Source organism: Portunus trituberculatus, chromosome 37 (assembly GCF_017591435.1).
Source record: "Portunus trituberculatus isolate SZX2019 chromosome 37, ASM1759143v1, whole genome shotgun sequence".
In the NCBI taxonomy this organism is placed as follows: Eukaryota; Metazoa; Arthropoda; class Malacostraca; order Decapoda; family Portunidae; genus Portunus; species Portunus trituberculatus.
The window spans coordinates 3,869,187-3,889,186 of NC_059291.1; the positions used below are offsets into that span (position 1 = coordinate 3,869,187).

Here is a 20,000-nt window from a genome sequence, read left to right on the forward strand (position 1 = left end):
CTTTTTACCGGTTTAAAGGCTCGTTCACGCCATCCCTCCTTTGTGTGGAAATAATTGTGCACCCTATACTAGGAAACAATGTGCTTCATGTTGACACTTCGCCGCCCACCCACATCCCTGGTAACCTAACCACACAAGCACGTACAGACAGAGCGGTCGATTCGTCTGGACGTGATGTAGCATTCAGAACAAATAAAATAAGATACTTGTCATTCTGATGATGTAAGCCATTTCTGTCGTGAAGCAAACCATGTGTACAAACGAACAAACATACGGCTACACATGCCATATTACACACACACACACACACACACACACACACACACACACACACACACACACACACACACACAGCTACATCATCCTTTTCCTCTCCCAGGCTGCTCGGCTTCTGCAACAACTTCTCCTACTGGGTCATGATCACCGCCGCCTATGACCTGCTCGCGACTCAGCACCAGGTGAGTTCCGCGCCTGCCTCGCGCCGGACCTCACCAATGTATTCAATAAACGTGATGTATTCAGTGATATTCATCTCACTATTTACTGTTCGTCTATAGAAACATCGATTTTTGTAGATAAGAAAGTAGAACGACAGAGGGAGAGATGGTACTTATTTAGTGATGTAATCTGTTCCTATCTCCCTCAGGAGTATAGTGAAAGGTCCGCTCCGGCAGCGCCGCCTGGCCAGCCCCCCAACGCCTCGCTAGAGGTCACCATCAGCCTCCCTGGGTGGGGTAATGACTCCTTCGTTAATACCTTCACGTGTAATCGCCACTCAACTGGGGTAAGCTTGCTGCAGATACACACACACACACACACACACACACACACACACACACACACACACACACACACACACACACACACACACACACACACACACACACACATTTGGTATATCACAGTCCATTCCCCTCTCAACTCGTTAAAAGTCTTCATTGCACACAAACTGTCTTTTATGACAACATGTGGAACGATGGAGTGGAAGACCAGCCTTACAAACAGATATAAATATTAGATCTCTTGAATCCACAGAAAGGTAACAAATTAAGTGTAATAAGATAATACTGAAATCACTTACACTTTAAGTAGGCCTTTTTTTTATTATTTTGTTGCCCTTGGTAAGCTTTCCTCTTGCATATAAGAAACACACACACACACACACACACACACACACACACACACACACACACACACACACACACACACACACACACACACATGATGTACTCAGCGTGTTCCTCCTCCCGGAAGGCAATCTTGGTGGCTGACACGTTGCCCGCCACGGCGCTCACCCTCGCGGCACCCCTGACCCTGCTGCTGGGCGTGGGTCTGCGGGTGTGGCTGCTGAGCATTCTCTGCGTCGTCTCCTACTTAATACTGGGCCTCACCTCGCCAGACCTCGTGTTTCTCGGCGTGGCTTTGGCTTCCGCCTCACGTGGCCTCTCCGATCCTACCTTCCTCGGCCACGCCACTAACTATCACAAGTGAGAGAGAGAGAGAGAGAGAGAGAGAGAGAGAGAGAGAGAGAGAGAGAGAGAGAGAGAGAGAGAGAGAGAGAGAGAGAGAGAGAGAGAGAGAGAGAGAGAGAGAGAGAGTAATAATAATAAATAATAAAATATTTATTCCACTATGAAGTGGTTATTCTTTACATCAGTACATACATATTCTTTACATCAGTACATAGTACATCAGAGAGAGAGAGAGAGAGAGAGAGAGAGAGAGAGAGAGAGAGAGAGAGAGAGAGAGAGAGAGAGAGAGAGAGAGAGAGAGAGAGAGAGAGAGAGAGAGAGAGAGAGAGAGAGAGAGAGAGAGAGAGAGAGAGAGAGAGAGAGAGAGAGAAAGTCATGAATACAAATCTCAAGAAACCTTTCACTATACACTAATCACTCATCTGTACTTATAAAAAAAATTAAACTGCAATAACGATAATGGACGAGAGCTGATAAGGAGAATCCACCGCTTGTAAAAAAAAAGTAAAGCTAAAGAAGACTGAACAAGAGCCTTACATACTTTAACCCTTTATCCTCAACCCCCACCGCGTCTCGCCATTCCAGACACGTGTTGTCGCTGTGGTCTTCGGGTACTGGCGTGGCGACCTTCGTAGGTCCGCTGCTTTTCTCCGCCATGACCACCTGGGGTTTGCACCCTCGCCACGCACTGCTCACCTTCCTCGCCGTGCCTCTGCTCATCGTCTTTAGGTGGGTCGCTCTCAACTCTTCATGGCCGGAGATAATTCTTGGCAATTCATCCTTATAGTAAATATGAAGAGTCCAAGAATTTAATGATTTTATTCACAGTCACTCTTCAATCTACGAGGATGATAATGTTGCCTTCTTAGATACTGTTAATTTTCTATGGATGGTAATTCATAGTCACCTCAGTCTCAGGGAATTGTAATACTTCTTCATAGTTACTCTTTATCAGTGACGGCACCTCTTAGGGTCACGCACGAGACTCTTCCCATTGGTCAGCATCGGTGTTACAAGATAAAAAGCACATAGCTAACCATCGTGTTTTCATTCTCAGTTTCTGGTGTTTGCTGAGCAGAGCGCAGCCCGTCAAGGGTCCCTCAGACCTGGAGAATGTGGACAGCGCCACCCTGGTGTGTGAAGAGGAGGAGATGGAGGGCAAGAAGCAGAAGATGGCCGCACGCATCAAGGAAAAGATCTTCATTTTTGGGGTAAATTCATGTGAGGATTATGGGATGGCTCCTACCTGCCCCTTTCTTACACAGGTACAGGTGGAGCTCAACTTGATATATATAGAGCTTTTTCAGGAGATAATTCTCATTAATTTTTTCCTCCTCATTTTTCCGCCCTAAGTCGGATTTTTTTTTGCGTTATCATGACTTTTTTTTTAGTAACTCATCAGCTCTGGCAGCGGAGTGCGGTGCGGAGCCTAGACTTGGGGTGACTCAGCCTTGTGTTACAGAGAGCACAGAAGTACCTGTTGCCGATGGCGGTGTTCTACCTGATCATGTACTTCACCAATCAGGGCTTGGTAAGTCAGCTGCTCCTCTCTCGTCTTTCCAGTGTTGTTTTGCTTTCCAGGGAGAGTTATGCACTATTTCCTTCCATTCCACTTCCTTTATTCCTCGGACAGCTCAGCTCTGCGGCACGAGAACATGGCGGTGCAGTTCTGAGAGGGATCATAGAGGTGGGGACAGTCTCTCTCTCTCTCTCTCTCTCTCTCTCTCTCTCTCTCTCTCTCTCTCTCTCTCTCTCTCTCTCTCTCTCTCTCTCTCTCTCTCTCTCTCTCTCTTTTAGTCTACTTCTTTGTTTGCAAATCCGTTCTCAAATGGGATCGCTGTTTCTTTGCCAGCCACTTCAGTTTACACTCCAACGCTTTAAGTCAGAGTGGAGTAGCACTACCAAAGTACAGAGCTAAATGCAACACGAGCACACAAACACATATAAATTTCACGAGTATGAAAGCAGCACCGCCTCCGTGCACCACAAACACTCTACCTCTTGGTCAACAACTTGGTGAGCCGCCTGTATTTCTCTTGCAGCTTGAGATGGTCTACTTCCCCGTGTCACCGCTCACTCACGCTCAACAGTATTCCTGGAGCATCACAATTCGCTGCCTTGGGACTTTAATTTCACGAAGCTTCCACAAGCTGTTCCTTCTTCCCTCCATGTGGCTCTATTCCTCCTAGCCGTAAGTTCTGAGTCTAGACAGCCACTTGTCCCTCTAACCACTTTACTATACACGAAGGGTGATGTTACCAGGAGACATTATCTTGAAGTTTCCATGACACGTATCATAGAAAATCTACACCGATAATATAGATAATGGTACAATATATTGTGATATGAAAAAAAAAGTTGCATTAGTTATTTTTGTATACGGTGTGTTTGCAATACACGAAGTTATAGTTTTGTTACGAATGTGTTTTTTTTTCCAGTTGGTGATTGCGGCAGTGGTAGGGACGGAGGCTCACTTTCACTACCTCCCTTCACTGTATATCATATTCGCCCTCATGTTCGTGCAGGGGCTCACTGAGGGCGCCACCTTCAGAGCAGCCGTCTTTTCTTTGCATAACAAGGTAATGGAGACTTAGTATGTAGTTCTCAATTATATGTCCCATGACTGTAAGCATCTACATGAAAAATATGGATTAAAAAAAAAAATTTGAAGATGGTTGTAGAAAAGAGGAAATGTCTTAAAGTAGTTAGCGATTAAGGAAAGATATATTGATAGCAATGAAACTGTGGATATGCATTGCCCAAAGTGTTCAATATTGGTTTGATGCTTGGCTTGCTCGAGATGTAGGGAGAAAGGATGTCGAGGCATAATCTGGCAACGTGTTATAACATTTATGGGATGCTAAAGATTCTGTTACGGGACATTTTAGCTTTAGTAAAATACATTTAGCTTAGTAAAATACGTACATCCCGTTAAATAGGATTGCACTGATTTCTAAAACAAATGACTGGATCGAAAGCGTCTAATACCTAAGTTTTCTTTCTTTGAAAATGCGAATACTTTGCTGTTAAACATTGAATCATCTGAAGTTAGCTAGATCACAGCAGGTGAGAGGATGAAAAGCAGTGAAGCTCAAACGTTACGATCAGGGTGGTTAATAAGCCAATACACGTGACTCTCCCCACAGACAAATGAAGAAGACCGAGAGTTCACCATGGCCATCTTCCCCGCCTTCCTGTTCCTTCCCGCCATGCTGGCAGGCTTCGTCTCCATCCCCACCCATGAGTACCTGTGTCACCACCATCTCTACCGCCAGTGACGCCGCCACAAGGATGAACACGGGAAACCGGCCTTTCCGCTGCACCAGGAGACTGATGTACTGCACGTACAGTGATGAGCCAAGTTTGTGGACGCGGTCTCGCAATCTCTAGCACTTGATCAGTATTATGACGTGTTATGCAGTGCACTTGTGGTCCACGTTGAACAACGCTCTACATTAGTCTCCATTGAGTTTAAGGTTTTTCTGCAAGCTTTAGTTTTCTGGTCTGATGATTTCGTAAAAAAAATCTGACATGTGATACATTTCCAAATATTCAGAGGACTCAGGGTTGCAAAAAAGAAGTAAAATACAACGAATGTACGAGTATATATAGGGAAGAATTCACTCATGTGACTGTACAAGACATCGCTACTATCGCCCTGCCTATGGTGAGACTATGTATGTGAGCGTGTATATTATATATATATATATATATATATATATATATATATATATATATATATATATATATATATATATATATATATATATATACGCAGAAGTGCAAATCAATAGAATGTATAGTAATTATATATCTATCGAAACAATAAACAATGAAAACAGGGATAGTGTTTCCTACAGCGTTGTTAATGCCATGCTCTGCCTCGCAAACTAAGAAGATACAAAGACGAGCTCCTCCAGTTTGATGGGATTGTGAGGGTGATGAGGTGCGGCTTCAAACGCGCTCCGAGTCGCCAGGGTGACAGTTAGGCAAGGGATCAGACAAAAGGTCACCTAGCGAGCCGCGCAGTGTTGAAGTGAACACCTTACGAACTGGTGTTTCGGAATGAATAAATGAACTGACATCCAAAGAAACTGTCTTACTACAGTCTTCCTGTAACCTCACTCGGAAAGAAACAACTTCAGGTATAATATATATATATATATATATATATATATATATATATATATATATATATATATATATATATATATATATATATATATATATATATATATATATATATATATATGTGTGTGTGTGTGTGTGTGTGTGTGTGTGTGTGTGTGTGTGTGTGTGTGTGTACTTCAAAATCTATACTTTTTATTAAAGATGCCCTTCCAGTTTCCACTTTCTATGAAATTTTTAATTTAAAGGGATAACTACGTTAATCCAAATATACGAGAGAGAGAGAGAGAGAGAGAGAGAGAGAGAGAGAGAGAGAGAGAGAGAGAGAGAGAGAGAGAGAGAGAGAGAGAGAGAGAGAGAGAGAGAGAGATCAAAACAATAATTATATACATTGTTCTTTGACTTTTGGAATGGAAAATCAATTATCAAAGTAGTGTTTTTATTACTATCTATGTGAGTGGAGACCTGGGTGGCTTTCCCTTCCCGGAAATTTACGACGGAAAGTACAACACAACGTAAACAGGAGATTTAATAAAAGTAATAAACGTAGACAAGAGTGGAAACATGAAAACACACACACACACACACACACACACACACACACACACACACACACACACACACACGAGATACAATAAACAAGAAATATATGAATAAATGAATAAAGACTGACTGATTGACTGATTGACCAACTGATATTTCTAGCGCCACAACAAGGACACAAGGCGCCGAGCATGATAGGGGAGATAAGAAACGGGAATACAGAAGCGAGGTATGCTGAGTTGTTAAAATGCAAATAAGAAATGTGTTGGAACGGAGAAGCCGGGTTTTGATCATGGGACGGCAAACACCAATGATATATCGGCTGTTGGAAGGCAATTATAGAATAGCTGGGTTGGAAAGGGAGGGAAAGGAAGGAAAGGAAAGGGAAAGGAAGGGAAGGGAAAGGAAGGAAAGGGAAGGATAGGGAAGGGAAGGGAATAGAAGGGAAGGGAAGGGAAGGGAAGGGAAGGGAAGGATAGGGAAGGGAAGGGGAGGGAAGGAAGGAAGGGAAGGGAAGGGAAGGGAAGGGAAAGAAAGAGAAGAGAAGAGAAGAGAAGAGAAGAGAAGGGAAAGGAAAGGAAGACAAGGGAAGAGATAAGAAAGGAAGAATAAGAGATGAGATAGATGGAGGTAAAGAAAGATTTGAGACTTAATGCAAAACTGATCTTCAACCTAATCTAACTTGATTTCAAATAATCTATAACTAACCTAACCAAATCTGGCGTAAAATATGACAGGTGATATTTCTTGTGCATGAAAAAAGATGAAAGTAAAAAAGTATTACTGCTATTTTCAATCTAAATTCTATAGACAGATACTTAAGAAATCACAAAAAATAAAGAAGTAACTAGACAACGAAAGAATAGTTAGAATGCATGGAAAAACAACCGTGTATACATTTCCCGTAATACTCGTAAGTGTTTGACATCACTGCTGACTCAAGTAACGAGACGAACACTTGACTAAAACATCACCTTCAGAGGCACGTGTGGCGGTGTGTGTGAAAGGCAGGGAGCGGGACGAGCCAGGACAGAAGAGCAAGATAAGCAGCCGGTGTGAGGTTGGGGGTCGCTATTCAGGCAGTTCGAAGAGGACACTATGAATGACCTCTTTCGCACATAAGCTATTAATTGAAATCGCTGGATCTTGTGATATGAGTTAATTGGTCAGTCATTTGCGTTCGACTATTTCCTGATTCTCGCTGTTTTGAGCTAGTAATAGGAGTGGTCTTCACTGGCATCTAGTGGCGAGAACCTCCTTGGTGCAACACAAGGTAAGGAAAAGTCTTGCTGGCAAACTGTGCTCTCGAGGGAATTCTCTGGACCAAAACCATCGTCAACTTTCACATTCCTGGAGGCAGAAACAAGTCTATTTCGCATGCGGAGAGTTGACACTGTTGATGGGAGTATTGTCATGACATTCCCTGCCCCTCTACGAGTACAGAAGGAGCAGGACTATCCTCAGGTCGACTATACGGCCATTATCCTGTGTAAACAAGGACAGTGCGCGTCTCTATTGAACGGCTTGTATCTTGAGTTCCTCCTGTTACCACCCCTTGCTGCTCCCTCTGTTAGTTTCCTAGCCCTGCAGATTTTTCCAGTGATATGTGTTTCCTTTGCCATTGAAGTCGTATTACTGAATGACGCCAAAGATGGTTCTTGTATGGGATGACTCACGTTTCAAGGAAGGGAGAGGAAAGGAAAAGATACATCTAAACTTAGCACTGCCGAGTAGGGGTCGTTGTGAGAGAGAGAGAGAGAGAGAGAGAGAGAGAGAGAGAGAGAGAGAGAGAGAGAGAGAGAGAGAGAGAGAGAGAGAGAGAGAGAGAGAGAGAGAGAGAGAGAGAGAGAGAGAGAGAGAGAGAGAGAGAGAACGCACAAATCTAAAGGGGAAAGGCCCCCTTCAACCTGATATATTTCGGCAGCGCTAGGGAAGAGGAATTCAACTCTTTAGGAACACCATGACTTGTTTTTTTTACTTTTTTTTATTTTTAGAAGAACACGGGATAAAAAAAAAAGAGAACCCTTCCATTACCCTTTCTCTAACATTGATGGCTTTCATAACCATTCCCTGCAGCGTAAGGAAAACACTGCACTTTATTGCAACACAATCACCAGTTAAAAGTTCTTTCCTGTACAAACAATTTGGAAATGAGACTGAGCTGAAAAAAAAGATAAGATGAAATCCTCCTTTTTTTTTTTTTTTCTTTCTCTCTCGGCCTCTCTTAACTTCCATAATCTTTTAAATATTCTGGCAGCATGAGGGCAGAATTACACTTTATCGCTACACAATCACCTCTTAAAAGTTCTTTCCTGCACAATCGTAAGTTAAGAACGTGACTAGACTGAAGAATTCCTCCCTCTCCCTCTCCCTCTCCCTCTCCCTCTCTCTCTTTCTCTAACACTCTCATATTGTCCTTTAAGTTATTAAGCAACAAGAAATCAATGCAGCGTTCTGTTGAAAAAAAAATATATATAAAGGAAAGTCTTCTTATGAATCCTTTTACCCTGTAGTGTTTTGTTCCTGCTCTGCGGCGCTACAAAGGAAAAAAGTAAAAAAAAAAAGATATAACAGGAAAGATTGAGGAAATAAAGTTGTGAAGGGAAGGGAGTGAAAAAATGCGAGGGTAAAAAAAAAATGTAGGAAAAAACAAACGTTATGAAATTTAATGGCAAAGTGAAAGAAGAGGAGAGAAGTGAAAGTAATGGAGGAAACAATAGAGAGAGAGAGAGAGAGAGAGAGAGAGAGAGAGAGAGAGAGAGAGAGAGAGAGAGAGAGAGAGAGAGAGAGAGAGAGAGAGAGAGAGAGAGAGAGAGAGCTAAAAATCCGTTTGGCAATACGAGCTGTTGATAAATTTCACAGCATCTTAGGAGTTACTGGCGACTTCCACTGACTGATGAAGCTTGAGTGCTCGTATAGCAGCCGAACAATAAGGAAAAGCGAAACACGTTATGGGGGAAGAGTGTACTGGCTCCAGGGAAAGGAACATCAGAAGAGCAGTGTGTAATGAAGCAGAATGGGAAACGTTTGTGAGAAGACGAAGAAAAGGGGAAAGTAACACGTCTCACTCAACTCAATACCGGACTCCATGGATCTGTAGCACCGGTGAAATTCTGCTTACTATTTGGTGATTTTTAAATAGCTTCAGAAACTTATGTTTGGGATTAGACTAGTGAAGACTCTGGCCATTGAATTTCTAACCTCCATATACCCTTTCTAATGTACGCAAAATCGTCTAATCACATCCAAACTCAAGGTAAATATAAGTCTCAGTACTGAAGGAGTTAAGCAACGTAGCCCGTGGAGGACGCAAGGAAGCCTCACGGTGCTGCCAATGTACTGCAGGAAATCTTGAAGGGAGTAGCTGTGTGTGTGTGTGTGTGTGTGTGTGTGTGTGTGTGTGTGTGTGTGTGTGTGTGTGTGTGTGTGTGTGTGTGTTTTAGGGGACGATAAAATAAGAAAAAGAAGAAGAAGAAGAAGAAGAAGAAGAACATAAGAACATAAGAACATAAGAAAGGAGGGAAGCTGCAAGAGGCCGCCATCCTATACGAGGCAGTTCCAGTGTGCTTAAGCTACCTAATTCCATCTATCTTCCCCATTCATGAATTTATCTAACCTTCTTTTAAAGCTCCCTATTGACTCAGCCCTGATTACATGACCACTGAGACCGTTCCACTCATCAACCACTCTGTTTGAAAACCAGTTCCTTCCCATTTCCTTCCTAAACCTGAATTTTTCAAGTTTAAACCCATTTTTCTGGTTCTGTCTCCGCTACTGGGTTTAAACTTGAAAAATTCAGGTTTAGGAAGGAAATGGGAAGGAACTGGTTTTCAAACAGAGTGGTTGATGAGTGGAACAGTAGAAAGAAGAAGAAGAAGGAAAATCAAAAGAACAGCAACAATAAGAACAACAACAATAACGTGTGTTTATTTACGGGACGATAGAAGAAGAAGAACAAGAACAAGAACAAGAACAAGAAAAAGCAAATAAAAACAACAGCCACAGCAGCAAGAAGAAGAAGAAGAAGAAGAAGAAGAAGAAGAACTACAACAACAACAACAACAACAACAACAACAACAACAACAACAACAAAGTCCACAAGCAAAGCACTTGAGTAATTCTAACACGTACAAAAGCTGCACACATACTCCAAGTTATTAGTCACTGCAATAACACTTCCTGACCTCCTGACTGGCGCGACTGATGCTTCAAAACTACTAGGCTACATCACGTTATATATTAAATGATATCTGCATTCTCCTCCTGTTCGACGAAGCAATAGAGATGAAAACATGATAAATTTTCCCATGTTTGTCTGTCGTCCACACCGCTAAGCACAATTTGTATTAATATACTGAGTTAATCCACTGCAAAAATGGTTTAATTATGACAGGTGCAATATTTATCTATCATTTTTCCATTCCGTCAAGAACTGAATAAAATGCAAATGTTCATTGATCACCGTGAGGAAGGAAGGGATGTTTAATTCGTCATGTTTTTGTGGGTTTTCCGTTGACGTATGAAATTCATTATGGTGCGTTTTTGCATAATTACCGTATATTCCGATTCATGCATGACAGACACATTAATAACTGATAACTGGTACGCGTAACGATGATGATAGTAATTCAAGTATTGTAGTAATAATAATAACAATAATATCGAACACAACGATGCTAGAACTACTACTCCCAGTATCAACAATGATAATAATGATTGTAACAATGACAACATTGACAATAAAAAAAATAACAATTAATTTTTTACTAGAAAGAATGATTACAATGAGGGACAATACATTAATTTACCTCGATGAAGAGAAAGAGAGAGAGAGAGAGAGAGAGAGAGAGAGAGAGAGAGAGAGAGAGAGAGAGAGAGAGAGAATTATTTTTCAATCCAGGAGTAGTTTGCCATCATAGTAATGAAACCTGACCCTTGCCGAGAGAGGATCCTGGTCTCGAGAGGTGTTCGTCTTAGTAATGCAACTGACGAAGGATAATGAAGTGTTCGATGCCCTTCCTGCCAGTGTCTTGACGCACTCATTAAGCTGGATGGAAGGATGGGGGAGGCAGGTAGGAAGGGTGCGGGGGAGGAGGACACGCCACCCATGCATCACTTCTAATCAAGGTGAGATGAAAGTACGTACACATGCATCTCATCGATTCCTTTCCTTTGACTCCCGCCAGCCTCTCAGAGTCCATATCGGGGATCAGCTGGCTTTGTGTGGCACTACTTGTGTCGCGGCCGAAGGGTCATGAGTTCGATCCGTGCCCACGGTGAGGAAGGAGGTAAGTAGCGTTCACTTTTAATTAAGTCTGGCCGGCACCATTTCGACACCGTGGGAAAAGAAAATAGTAACCAAGTGTGTGTGTGTGTGTGTGTGTGTGTGTGTGTGTGTGTGTGTGTGTGTGTGTGTGTGTATAATGAGGAAGTTACTTTATAATTCAATTTCTTTACCTAAAATTTCTGGTACATTGTGGGAGTGGATGCACATGTTTATAGTCATGATTCCTATTTCTTAAAAGCAAATGACAAAGCAGCACTCCAGCCACACACGGGTAAGCGCTGCCAGTGTCCATCCAAACAGCGGCGGGATACAGGCAAGCTGGAGAGAGGGGTGTTCAACGTGCCACTCTAGTCCACCACGTCCTTCCTGCCGCGAAGGGAATAACAAGCAGCGGCTCTTCAGAAACAATACTTTACCAAGTACAGCCACAGACTGCGCTGGGAGCATTTCGGTTTATCGAGTTAATGAAGTGCAGTATATTAAATTTACACTCTTATCGCCCACAATAAAACAGAGACGCTAGCAGAATATCTATTGGCTTTGGACCTTAAGACAAAATTCATTTTTTATAATTTCCTTTTTCTTTTTATTTTGTCACTTTTGGTCTATCTGTAGCCAAACACTTCACTGCGATATTCAAGTATTCATCATTGTTTGGCAGTTGATCTACAAATATAGTGATACTGGTTATAATGAAGACCATTAGCTATTTATTATCTGGCTTACCATTGCAGCGTAACTGTAGTAATTTTCAATCTATAATAACTAACATCACCACCATGAACTTATTTTTTCTTCTTTTAATTTTCTTCTTCCTCCTCCTCTCCTCTTTCTCTTTCTTATTCTCTTCTGCCACCATTCATCCCAGTACGTGGGGCAGCACACTCGCTATTTATTGACGGCTCAAAGTCTGACTCTGGCGTTGACTTTGGACTCGTCTCCCAAGATTTCACTCAGCGTGGCAGTCCCCTCCCGTGTGTCGCAGCTTTTATCACAAATCTGTCCGTCTTCTCACTGCTCCAGCTTTTCGTGTCACCCCTATTGCAGGTGAGAAGATGCGTGATATTTTCCGATTTTATTAGAGTTCTATTACAATTCCTTGCCTTTCTTCTATTGACTTCTTTTGACTTCTTTACGGCAGACGTGGTCATCAGGTTTTATTCCGCTGTGCTTTCACCCGTGAGCCCATCAACAGCAACGAACCAACGGATGAGATAGCTCCTGCCTTTTTCTATTTCCAGGGCCTGTTTTGTCCAGTGAATGTAAAGATCAGCGGCAGGGTTGGCAGAAGGCTCTACCCACCCCTGCCGAGACGAGGGGATCAGGGCGCCGTTATAGAGGCGTCTTCTATACCGTGATCCGTTTCAGTGGTGCGGCATGTATTCTATTTACATCCTGATCTGGATATACCCTGATCTGAATGATCCGTATCATGTACTTGGTGATCTGAGTCTGGAGGTGAGTTACAGCAACCAACACTTACTGAAGTTGCTGGTGACGGTCATATTATCGACAGAGCAGCCTCTACTGGAGAATCATTTAGGGGAATACGTAGCAAGAACACGGCTGATAAGTGAATGGTAAAGAATTGTTATACAAAATGCTGCTGTGGGCATAGAATGTGAATAGTGGGGCTGACAGATACCAGAAACAAAGGAGATATTACAGGCCACACCAAGCCTTAGTTTAATGGCTTTTGAATATAATTACGTTGTCATTTCTACTTATAAGAACGACTACTGGAATTCAAGATGGATTATGTATGTAATTAGAAAAGAGCAGCATGCCATCAATGTGCAGATTGTATCTGAGAAAAATTTAAATTCTTGGATATGATGACCCAGTGGCCCGGATCTGTGAATGGTGCACGGATTCTGAAAGAGAGTGGGTTATTTGCACTATTTGAAGTCGGTAATGGGAGCCTCCCAAACTCGGCTTGTCTACATAGTTTTCAAGCGTACGTTCTCATATTTATGTGTACTACCAATATTGACATTTCTTTCTCCAAACTTTTAGTGTGTCATGTAGGTGTGTTGGGCGTCCCCAGGCATTGCGAATATACGCTGTGTTTATCGTACTGCCTCCCGTGCTTTAGTATTATTCCTTTATGCCTCACGAACGACTATTAATCACAATGAGTAACTTGGTGATAGTATCATTAATTCTCCATTCAATCTATATACTTGGATGAGATCGCACCGTTGCATTCTCCCTAGTCGCCTTCCCAGCGTCAGAGATGTGCAGGCGGTGGCGGGTCAACAGCAGGCGGAGGCTGGGTCAGTGGGCAGGCGCGGGGCGGGTCAGAGGGGTCCTGCTGCCTGTTGATCTAGTCGCCCCGAGAGCCGCGCGTGGAAGGCTGGTTCCTCCGCCACAGTGACGCGCGCTCGTGTTCCAACTTAACTCTACCTCGCACCTCATCGCTCATCTACCTTCCTGCCACTGTCCCGCCCTGCACACCTGGCTTCCTCGGCGTTTGCCCCCTCACAGCTGGCCAATACTGATCTTACTTGATAATTTATTCAGTAATTTTGTCCGAGGACACCAAAAAGGCCAATCTCGTTAAGAAAACTCGTTGGCCTTCAGTTGAGGACAGTTCAGCGGCACCATGCCAGGGCTGGGTGGCGGGGGTAGTGCCGGAGTGCAGTGCTCGACTCGCGACTCGTGCTAGCAAGGCTGTAGTACATCCGCGATGCCTTCTCGGACACGCCACCTCACGGTGCTGTCCCAGGCGGCCTCTATCGTCCTGCTGGCAGCAGCGGGTGGTGCTGGTGAGTACTTGGCGAAGATGGAGAGAGAGAGAGAGAGAGAGAGAGAGAGAGAGAGAGAGAGAGAGAGAGAGAGAGAGAGAGAGAGAGAGAGAGTCACAACTCAAAAAGTCACATTTCTCTCCAGGATTTTTAATAATAGTCTTTCAACCGCGAGGAGACAGATACGACTGAAACATTTTTTGTATTGTGTGTGTAATAAATATCGGGACCGTAGACAAAGGCGTGGAAGGAAAACAGACATGAAATATATTAACTTTTGCTTCTAAAATCAACTCTTGCTGATAAAGACACACACACACACACACACATACCTTTCCCCACCTCTCTCTCTCTCTCTCTCTCTCTCTCTCTCTCTCTCTCTCTCTCTCTCTCTCTCTCTCTCTCTCTCTCTCTCTCTCTCTCTCTCTCTCTCTCTGTCATCTCTTTGTTATCTTACTTTAATCTATCACACTCTCTTTACTTTCCTCCACTCATTTATCTCACCCTCCTCACCTCTCCTCTCCTCCACTCCTCCTCGGTCTCTTCTTCGTTGTCAAAATTACCTCGCCTTCAGGTCGCCGTTTTAATAAGCAACTCGTAAAGAAAATTTCCTTTGTTTTGATGCAGCATATTATCGCTTCTGAGACAAGAATGAACGCTCCCTGTCTCGCTCCGTTGCCTGCGCGTTCGCTTACACACACACACACACACACACACACACACACACACACACACACAGACACAGACACACACACAGATGGTTATTGTTTATGTGTGTATGGAAAAAGTAAGACAAAATTTATTTCAAGGCGTCCCTCTCTTAAAGTGTTTGAGTGAGTAAGCCTGCCTGTAAGTCTACAATTACTTCTGAAGCTGGACGCAATCTAACTTGACTTATCTACCCTGACCTACCCTAAGAAGCGTTCGAACCTAATTAATTTTTGAAGGTTGATATCAATAAGAGGTCTTCCCCTTTCATGTCTAGATACCTTTTACTTTATAAAATCCCCTTCGCTTTTTCATCAAGTACGTTGTCAAAAGAAGAAGAAAAAATAATAAAAGCAAGATTTGAGGAAAATTAACGTTACAGGTTTTCGTCAGATTTTGTTAGTAGACCGTCAGCAGATTAAGGAAGACACAACACAGTGGCAAAAGGTCACCCCACTTCTAGCTACGACTATTCTACTTCTTGGGTAAACTAGAAGACATAATGAAATAAAAAAAAAATGTGTAGGTCTTCGTATTTCGCACCAAAAATATCTTAATTAGGTTCAGGTTGTTGACAGGAAGCTGCGTTCATCCATCAGAACTTCCTTGATGGTTCTTTTTTGTATTGGTCTATTCTCTTCTTATTTCTTTCTGTCTTGGTTCTTCCCTTGCTTTATTCCTCAAGCAATACCCTCATCAGTATTGATTTTTCTTCTTCTGCTTATGGTCGTTGGAATAGCGTCTCATTTCTTTTCAAATGATGTAAGACAATAGTGTAAATGGTGTCTGAGTCTGGGTGTATGTATGTTAGCTTGGTATACCTTCATCAGTGCTGGAAACAGTCGTGTGTGTATGGATGACCACTAGGCACATTTGTATATTTAATAGATAGTAAAACACGTAAGATTCCAGGTTTCTTTGTACAACATTTTCCACAACGTGAGATTACTGCACAGTGCTCTGGCTTTCCTACGCCACGAAACCGAGAGATGCAGAAATAAAAGATAACTGTGCAGGAAAAGGAAACTGAATATGAATACCAGAAACCAGGGAGAAGAGGGGAAAAAAAGACTTACTGTTACATATACCTCAGAGATACATCAATGACCAGGAGGAAAAGACGGAAGAAAACTTTGTTGTGATTGTTGCCTAAAGAATTTCAGAATATATTAAAGTTTGCCGTAAAAAAAAAAAAAAGAGTAGAAGTGAACATGTAAAAAAAAAAAAACAAAAAAAAAAAAACAAAACAAAAAAAACTTCGACCGGAAACTGAACGCTGGGGAATGAAATATGAGGAATGACGAAACAACGGTGTCACGATATACTGAATATTTCTGTATAAAAACCCTCTCTCTCTCTCTCTCTCTCTCTCTCTCTCTCTCTCTCTCTCTCTCTCTCCATAGATCCGTCAATATATACTATTCTCTTTACTTCCATTATGTTTTCTAGCAATCTATCCATCTACGCAGCAATAGGTAAATCTGTCAGTTCATCAATGTACTAGGTCTCTACATGTCCCTCCAACTTTCTGTCAATCAATCTATCGACATATCTATCTGTCTGTTTGTCTTTTTTCTATCTGTCTATCTATAATTAATAATAAAAAACACAGGAAATTTACTCGCATGGGATATATATCTAAAACAAGGAAGGAAAAAGGAGAAAAAGCGAAATAAATGGAGTGTAGTGAACATGAAGGAAATTGAAGTTCACAATAGAAGGAGAAAACGAAGATTAAAGTAAAACAAAGACCAAAGCAAAAAAAAAAAAAAAGAAATGCACAAATAATATCACAAAAAAAGAAAGAAATAAAAAACTGAGGTAGATTTTAAAATATTTCATGTAAACGAGTGATTTTTTTTTTAAAAGAGTATAAATATTTGTTGGTGAATAAAAAGCCGAGAAATGATGATATTCTTTGTCACTAAAAATATTCAATTTCAACATTAAGAAGAGATTATTTGAAATTCTTACTAAAGATTAAGATTTTTGAGACTTTGAAGTGCGAATTTCAATAGGAAGAAAATGGAAAAAGAAGAAGAAAAGAAGAAGAAGAAGAAGAAGAAGAAGAAGAAACAGAAGAAACAGAAGAAGTCTTTTCTTTTCTTCTTATGGTGAGAGGCAGGAAGAGAGAAAGGAATGATGAGAGGAAGAAAATATTACGAAATACAAATAACGCGAGAACTACAACCAAACAAAAGTGAAAGATACAAGAAAATTTCACCTTTTTCTTCCTTAGTCTGCCTTCATTCATTCTAACTCCTCTTTGAAATTTCCTTATGATGTACCTTTATTTACCTTGTGTGTGTGTGTGTGTGTGTGTGTGTGTGTGTGTGTGTGTGTGTGTGTGTGTGTGTGTGTGTGTGTGTGTGTGTGTGTGTGTGTGTGTGTGTGTGTGTGTGTGTGTGTGTGTGTGTGTGTGTGTGTGTGTGTGTGTGTGTGTGTGTGTGTGTGTGTGTGTGTGTTTAATCTGTGGCACAGATGGTTAGTTTACTGAAGTTTGGCTTTAATTCTGGAATTTCTCGGCAGCTCTCTCTCTCTCTCTCTCTCTCTCTCTGCCTTGAAAACATGCTGTATTGATTATGAGCACATATAAACCTCCCAAAGATCCATTCAGAGCATCGTGTCCGTCCTCATGAGTTATTTACAAGAGTTATTACTTCCGTGAGTAGCCGCTGAAGTTCAGTTATCTATGGTTACTCAGTCTATAGCACTCACTAAGGTTACCAACAAGTGCGTGTTCTTGTATCTAATTCATTGGGAGATGGATCTTCGAAGGTATAGGTAGTGCCCATTGCTGCGTTGGTTCTTTCTGCTGCGGCTTACTATCCTGTTGTAACAAAATATATATAATAAGTGGACGTGAGCTCAGAAACTTCGCAGAATCAGTAATCCGGAAAGGTGAAAAAATAATGGATTCAACCTTGATTAAATTACACTTTTCTTTTATGAACAGATAGGAAAAGACTGATTATCGAAATAGACTGTAAGTTCATGGAACATACTTAGTAATCGAGTTATTAGTTACGAGTTATTAGGAACTTTAAAAGAAAAACAGACATATTTATGGATGGGGACTGCAGACGGATATACGTCGGTATATTTTATCAAGAGAGACTGATACGCAGGGCTGATGTCTTTTTGGCTCTAGTAGTTTCCTCACCAGCAAAAATAAATAACTAAGCTGAATGAATGCAGTTGTACTGCCATGGACTGCGTAACAGTGTGTGAACTAAATAACAGCAAACGTGTGGGTGTGAGGCAGGTGACACAGCAGTGTGATACAGCAAAGCTAAGGTGCGGAATGCAAATTTTTGTTTTTGGACATGTAACTTCCTTCACGAACACGAACATAATCATGTAAATGAGGAAGAAAGAGTGTGAAACAGCTCGCAGGGAAAGAGTATTGCAAGGTATGAATAACAGAAATACATAATTCGCTTCGTGTCTCTTGAGTGTGAAACCAAAGATAGTGAAGAATAAATAAGAAGCTGAAAAACGGGGGAAAAAAAAGTGGAGCAAATAAATTACAAGTCAAAAGAAAGAAGTATACGCATATTAGTGATTGAAGAAGCCTATTATTTGAAGTTTACCTTGTTCTACTTAAGAATGAATATATAAAAAAATAAGAACAGAAAAAAAAAATCAAATGTATTTGTAAATGGAAAAGAAATGTCACTCCTGAGAGGAATATCAGGTATAAGCAGATTTTGAGACGATTCTATGAAAGGAAGGAATACTCGTGGATCATTTGGATACGGAGAAAAGAAACTAGTGGCGGAGTGAGCGAAAACGTACGTGCACGACTATATATAGGAAGAGATCACTCGTAAGACGGAAGAGACTATGAGGAAATATGCGAGGGAATGTATATAAAGCACGAATGTAATGTTGCGTTTGTGTGTGTGTGTGTGTGTGTGTGTGTGTGTGTGTGTGTGTGTGCTTCACCAACGATAAAAAATAACAAAATAAAAATTCCTTCATATGTACATCCTTTTAAACAAAGCAGCGCAGTAAAAAGGAAAATGATCTGCTTAATCCTTTGATCTTCAGGTCTGAAAAGAGTTATAATGTGATGGGAATGACAAATGACAACGAAGTGTTCAGGCGATTAGTAATAAAAGTGATGAAAGCGTGAAGACACATGACCTTTTGTCTTAGTAAGATTATATGTCATGTTATGTCGTAGTTTTCATTGTTTAGCTCATGTCATGTTGGAAGTTTATCTCTTTTCTTGTTCTATAGCCACTTCTGAGAACATTGTATTCTTTAGAGATTGCAAAATAAGTTCTTTTCTATTCCCTTCTGTCTCTTGCAGATGCTTATAAAAACTTTAAAGATCTTATATGTTGCTTTGAGTCAGAAGGATGAAAGGACTCGCGCCATAACAGCACTGTGGAAATAGTAGACACCTGTATTACGTACTAGGAAATTTATTTTATTCCATGCTTTTGAAATACTTGAATAACCTGAGGCTACGGAAAAGAATCTCACCAAGCACCCCTAACAGGACGATAAGGATCACACTAAACATGTAAGAAGATTGCCATCATCCCGACTTTTATAGATCATCGTATTGGAGAATCTTCTTACTTGGAACAGTTACAAAAGTTTCACAAAAGGCAGTCTATTGAGGCCACTGTGGGACGACTTGAAGGACCACAGGGACTGCTATCTTCGGGAAATACCAGGGTGGGTTCAGAGCATCACCATGAGGTTACTGACGGGAAGTTAAGAGTTGGAGAATCTTTTAAAAATATTTCTCATAATCAAGGAAAGTCGAGATGAAATTTCGCAGGAATCAATACGGAGAAAGTCGGGAGAGTTATGAAGGCCACTCTGAGTCTCTTCTTCAAGGGCAGTCAGGCTTTTAAGACGAGTCTGATCCGAGGAATACCAGTTCACTCCGTCCATGGATAGAACCTTTGGAAATATAAGTTATGAATGTATATTTTTGTGCTCTTCTCGAAAAAAAATCCTGACAATGGAGAGCGGAATGAATCGTTGTTTAGCGTTAATGAGGCACCATAAATAGGGCTGTAATGGAGCCTCTTTAGTGCCCACGTGGCCTTTGCAGCTCTCTCTCTCTCTCTCTCTCTCTCTCTCTCTCTCTCT

General features: G+C 41.5%; 2 protein-coding genes across 3 annotated transcripts in view; both read left to right on the forward strand.

Moving 5' to 3' along the window:
- LOC123514299 (battenin-like) overlaps positions 1 to 5,571 on the forward strand; it is a 23,070-nt gene extending 17,499 nt beyond the window's left edge. Inside the window, exons 4-12 of one of the 2 annotated variants that reach the window (XR_006677556.1) lie at positions 380 to 458; positions 647 to 784; positions 1,255 to 1,487; positions 2,058 to 2,201; positions 2,530 to 2,683; positions 2,935 to 3,003; positions 3,515 to 3,663; positions 3,911 to 4,051; positions 4,619 to 5,571. Coding sequence is in view for 1 of the 2 variants with exons in the window: in XM_045272120.1 (XP_045128055.1) it covers positions 380 to 458; positions 647 to 784; positions 1,255 to 1,487; positions 2,058 to 2,201; positions 2,530 to 2,683; positions 2,935 to 3,003; positions 3,515 to 3,647; positions 3,894 to 4,051; positions 4,619 to 4,750 (1,240 nt within the window). In the remaining variant the exon portion in view is untranslated. Of the gene's footprint in view, positions 1 to 379; positions 459 to 646; positions 785 to 1,254; positions 1,488 to 2,057; positions 2,202 to 2,529; positions 2,684 to 2,934; positions 3,004 to 3,514; positions 3,664 to 3,893; positions 4,052 to 4,618 lie in introns of both variants that reach the window. The other variant, XM_045272120.1, reaches the window with a different exon arrangement.
- Positions 5,572 to 13,733: 8,162 nt separating this feature from the next.
- Positions 13,734 to 20,000, forward strand: part of LOC123514366 (zwei Ig domain protein zig-8-like) — a 65,929-nt gene continuing 59,662 nt past the window's right edge. The window contains exon 1 of the mRNA XM_045272237.1: positions 13,734 to 14,198. Coding sequence (XP_045128172.1) covers positions 14,120 to 14,198 — 79 coding nt within the window. The 5' untranslated portion in view covers positions 13,734 to 14,119. The remainder of the gene's footprint in view (positions 14,199 to 20,000) is intronic.